Below are 5,655 nucleotides of genomic sequence, written 5' to 3'. Positions count from 1 at the left end.
TCAGATAACTTATCTTTTTTAATCCAGAATATGGTGGATGACTTTCTTCTTTGTTTAATAGAACTAAAGGTGTCTACATAATATTTACCATAGATTGTACCCTAAAATTTTTTTTTTGGTTTTCAACCTATGTTGCTGCATGCACAAGACGGAATTCAAACCCCCCAAACCCCCGATACTTGTTTAAGTGGACTAGTGAACTAGCCACTAGACCAATCCAACTTGGTTGATTGTACCCTAAATTTTAAAATAAATAAATAAATCTTCAAGTAGTTGACTACCCAAAAAAAAGTCTCAACGAGCGGGATACTATTGGTCTACTACATACTAGAGCCTTTTTCCTAAGAAAGAATATTGGTAGAATTATTGTTAAATTAAACGATAGAAGTGTTATCACTAAATACCACCAAAGTACCAATCATCTAAGCAAAATAAATAAAAGATTCGTTCGCAACTCAACTCAAAAGTTTGGAGGAAAAAACTTGAGAAGTTTATATATCCGCAAATGATTAGATGACTAAAGTCAAAACACACAACTACTTCTACCATTTCAACAGTAATATACACTGTTAGCAAAATCTCAGATGTGACCAACCCTAAATAAAAATAAACCAAAGAAGGATCCTACTACCTATAGTTGATGAATCCTTTTTCATAGTGCAGGAATACTCAGGGATCGTTTTCTCAATTTGGCTTTACCAGTCGGTGGCAACCTCTTTTCACTCTTTTCCACAAGCAAAGACGAATATGAGCACAGGGACTCTGTCACTGGCTCACTTCTAGTTCTAAGGAAGAGATCCAAGTTCTGGCGATACTTACTGCCTTGCAGTTTTGTTCCTTGGTCCCAGGAAACAGAATTGACCTTATTCTTGAATCCATCGTCGTCATCTGACCAATACCCGCTCGCCTGCACATCTTGCATGGCTAAATCATCATACTCCTCGTCAGACTTCGTAGATTCCTCGTCAACTGATCCAATCTGCACATCAATAAACAAGCTTGTAAATTTTACGAAAGATAGTTAAATACAACTGTGTGCCTCCAAATTTGCAGTATAAGTCTATGTGCCTCAAAGGGCAGAATCATTGAATAGAATGATAATATTTGCAACATCATCAATTAATACGTTTGCTAGCAAGGGCAATACCAAAGGTAACCTGAAAGTACTCTCCGTTATTTTAATCAAATATACAGATATGTAAGAAAGATAAATCGTTTGAGTTAGCATATGAATTTCTACCTCCTCATGGCGATGTTTGTCACCATCGTCACTTAAATCTTCATCACTGCCCGCCTCCAGTTGATCATCAATCTCTTCATCACTGCCATGCACTGAAAGATCCTCCTTGACCTAAAAAATGGTGAAAACACGCAAGTGAAGTTTGACAATCAAATCTTCCATGACTATAAAACTAGACATTTACATTTTGAACAAAATATTCAAACTTACCTCCTTTGCCGGTCCATCGGACAGCCTTGGTGAGCTACAGCACGAGGATAGATATCTGCTTCCTGTATCAGTCTCATCCGCTCTTGACTCATCGACACTTCCAGTGCGACTAGTGCCTCCATCACTGGGCCAAGCACTGATCCCATACAAACCAAACTGAAGATTTACAGTTTCTGCCTTGCCGATCCGTAAAGGTCCATACATTAGATTTCCAATGCCATTCTCAGGTCCATAGCCCCATATAGGTTTGCCATTACCGTCAAAAGAATGAACAGGCCAAGCCTTTGCCACAGATCCATCACTGTTTACAAGAGCCATAAGATGCCTAGAAGAACCTTTTCTCTGGATCAACTGAAACATTCCTTTCGAGCTCAGAGAATTGGCTGCACATTGATTTTGATATTCCTCATCTACAACTGTTACTGTATTTCTAACAGGATCATATAACTGTTCTCCAGCTTCACGCCTACGAAGACAACCAAAGACGGTAGCATGGATGGCTGCTACACTCTTATCAACATTTGTATTGTTTATTTTGGGAACTAAATGTTTGTCAGCACGCTTACAGAGATAATCCTGGATTGTCCTAATGTTTCTAATATACTTTACATATTTATTTTTAGCTGGGTCCAATGTCATATACTTTGCTCGAACAGCAAATCTTTCCATATGCTTGTCCTCATTTGTAATGTATATCATGAATGGTATGATTGAGGGATGTTTCTTCATAAGCCCCATCTGCATAGTAATTTATTATTGCTATGAGAAGATGAAAATATAATACCATGTAATTGACAGAGAAAAGGAAAGAAACAGTAAAGGACCAAAGATAGAAAGAATCAACATACAACGAAGTTAAGACTCAAGTGAACTCCCTCAACAACAACAGACTCTTTTCGTTCTTCCCAGGCAGTGATTAGTCTGTCAAGACTTTCAATCACCATCTCACTTTGCGCCTTGTATCCTTCTACAGCCATTTGTTTTGCATTTAGCAGTTCAGTAGCAGCACCAGATCCAACCTCCAATGTCCGGGTATCAGGTTTCCTAGAATTATGATCCTCGTTTAATTCATCCTTGGAAAGTGTATGTAACACACCAGCCTGCTTGTTAAATTTCCTTCTGGCCTTTGCTTCTGCAACAGCAATAGGATCCAAACACTCCCCTGCATGGTAAGTGGAGGCCCAAAGCAAAGGATTCTCCTTCTCATCAGCAAAACTTCTCATCATGTGCCTTATAGAATCAGTTGATACCACAGTTGTGATTCCCAATCGGCTACCCTGAAGTTAAAATCATTAGCTAAATTTTTGAACTAGAGGGTGCTTTAGTTTCAATTTTAATTCTTACTATATGTTACATATCCTACCCCAAATTTAGAAAAAAAATCTGGCAATACCACAATACATATTTGTAATCACAAAAAAGACAACATGCTAAGATACCAGCAGTGCAGACAATGTGGATTTGCCACAGCCACTGGTGCCACACAACAGCACTGTCATGGATTCCTTTCGTTCTCGAATCCTGCCATCCAAGAAAATAATGAAAAAAGAAATGAGTGGGAAAATTGCAGAAAATAATAGGAAGCAGTCCATGTTTCATACTAGTGAGCTCCAAATATGATGAACTTCATATTAAACTCCGTAGTTTCACTCATCAACAAAGAAATTATTTAATAACATACTTGCATGCTAATGCCAAGTCGGCTCTCTGGTTTGGGCCCATGTATTTGTACTCAGCCAAAGCTTCGCAGACAATATCTAGAAATTTCTCTCTCTGGACAAATACTGTGACTGCCGAGGTCTGTTTTATCCAGGCAAATAGCAGCAGCAGCACGAGCATCTTTTTCAACAATATTACTGTTGGAAGCATGGAAACCAGACAATATCATTCCGTCGGACTGAAAATCATCAGTAGAACTCCCATTCCTTGTGAGCTCAAATACTCTTTGGCTGATCTGGTAAGATGGAAAACAGGAAAAGTATTCAGAATAATTTTGTCAACAAAGTCGAGACAAATTTATTAGAATTCTGAAAGGTCAATCATACAAAGAAGCCATGAACAACACAGATTGATAGAACCATATAATGCATGTTAACAATATTAGATACCAACTAATTAACAACAAAGCATCAGTTATTGAGTATTCCATTGCAATATTAGTAACTTCCAACATAGATCTACCTTTTTTAACAGAATGAACATAACATCCGCATATGACCCACAACAGGAGACTCAACAACACAATAAATCAAATGCATTCTCAATTAAAAAAAAAAAGTCCAAAAATAATCAAATATACACACACTCACATGGCAGTCCAGATCAACACCTCAAAACACATTCATTCGGGATTTTTTCTATATATATATTTTTTTATTTTAATGAAAAATCATATTTAGAGAGAGAGAGAAAAAAAAGAAAGTATACCTTGAAGGCATGGCGAGCTTTGCATCCCATGAGCTGGAGCGTGCTCTGAAGAACAGGGCGAGTGTAGCGAAAAGAGTCCTTTCCTTTGTCCTTCTTGTCGGCGTCGTCATCAACCACAACCATGTACAGTATTTTCCCCACCTCACCCATCACTGTATCTGTATCTGTAGCTGTACCTGATCCAGATTCTGAAATTTCTTCACAAAGAAAAAAAATGGAGAATGAATGAATGAACGCAATGACGAAAAAGGATCAAGACCTGGATAAGGAAGGAATGAAGGAGGGAAAGGAAAAAGTTAGGGTTTGCTAGGATCGAGCGCCATGTGGGAATGGAGGAGGAGGCGTGATCCTCTGCAGCTGCAGCGCAGCATTCTCACTCACCCGGCTTCCTTCCACGCATCGCATAATCGCTTCTCTCCATCATCAACCACCTTCTCTCTCTTTCTCTTTTTTTTTTCTTTTAGTGTTTCTTTTTTGGTTCGGAAATGACCGATTTGGGTTTCGGTGCCGGTGCCGCGAGATGGCGCGGGTTCGGAACCTTGAGGAAGGTCTACCGTGTCTGCTTCCTTTATTATATACTAATGCTTACTGTTCGAGACTAATGGGCCCCCACTAACGGAGATCAAGGAAGGGTAGATTCTGTAATTTCGCCTAAAGTGACGCGGAAACTTGCGCAATTCTGCCAATTCAATTCAATTTAAAAGGATTAAGGATTTAAATCATTTAATAGAAGATAAAAGAAAAATATTTGTCTCTTTCTTGCTTTAAAAAAGATATTTTTATCTGACTTTGTCAATAGAAGTCTTTCATTTAGTCAAATGTAATTATAAATGCTAATAAGTAAGTAATTAATATATATGAGAAGAAATTTTTATCTTTGAAAAATGTATTAAGCAAAAAAATGTTTTATAAGATAGGTAAATAGACATATGATTAGTCAACAAAAAAATAGACATATGATTACATAATTAATATTAGCTTATTTCAAATATTTTTCTTTACATTTAAATAACAACAGAGATAATTAATATGTCATTGTATATTATCTTACTTTTTAGGTAAATATTTTCATAATTGGTTAAATAATAAATAAATATGTACACAATTACATATATGAAAATGAAATATGTTATCATAGGACAATTAAATTCTAATAATTATGTTTTCATTATCTAAGCTATGCTTTTTCATTAGGGATAATAAAAGCGCTTTAGAAATCAAATGGAATGGAATTGGAATTCTATAATGCACAATGCATAATCGCATCTGGTGTGCGTTATTTGACTATCTTATGATGTAGTTCAAACTTAGAATGAAGACTTTGAAATGGCTAGGGAGGTTCTTTAAATTAAAAACAAATACAGCAATCTGTTTATGCGTTTATTTGAATTGTTTTTTTTTTTTAAGAAAAATAAGTATTTTTTATTACAAAAATATTTAGATACAATTAAAATACCTTATTTAAAAAATAAAGTATTCTTTAATTTTAAACAAGTAATATATTACTTTATATTAAGTAATTACAATTAGACTATAATAAAAATTTATATTATAATAAAAACTTCCAACATGATGTACTATCATATTCATAACTATTGCTAGTTACCTGTGGGAGACAGACTGGAAGGACAGATATGATTTGTAGATGGAAGGTAGATCATCGAGCCATCCAACTTCTTCATGAATTTAGTCATATGAATTTAGGTTTGATTAGTACAATGATTGTATGAGTTCCTAACTTGCCATGGAATCATGCACTTTTGGATCGTCTGGTTGGG

General features: G+C 36.0%; 1 protein-coding gene across 1 annotated transcript; it reads right to left on the bottom strand.

The window, feature by feature from the left end:
* Positions 1-467: 467 nt before the first annotated feature.
* On the bottom strand, positions 468-4,424 carry LOC107461728 (P-loop NTPase domain-containing protein LPA1 homolog 2-like). The gene is given in 9 exon segments (XM_016080275.3): positions 468-979; positions 1,241-1,351; positions 1,451-2,188; positions 2,299-2,727; positions 2,890-2,971; positions 3,132-3,239; positions 3,241-3,404; positions 3,878-4,074; positions 4,259-4,424. Coding segments are annotated over 9 exon segments (2,199 nt in total). The 5' UTR covers positions 4,302-4,424; the 3' UTR covers positions 468-652.
* Between the last annotated feature and the right edge of the window lie 1,231 nt (positions 4,425-5,655).

This window comes from Arachis duranensis, chromosome 8 (assembly GCF_000817695.3).
Source record: "Arachis duranensis cultivar V14167 chromosome 8, aradu.V14167.gnm2.J7QH, whole genome shotgun sequence".
NCBI classification, from domain to species: Eukaryota; Viridiplantae; Streptophyta; class Magnoliopsida; order Fabales; family Fabaceae; genus Arachis; species Arachis duranensis.
This window is presented reverse-complemented; position numbering and strand designations above follow the sequence as displayed.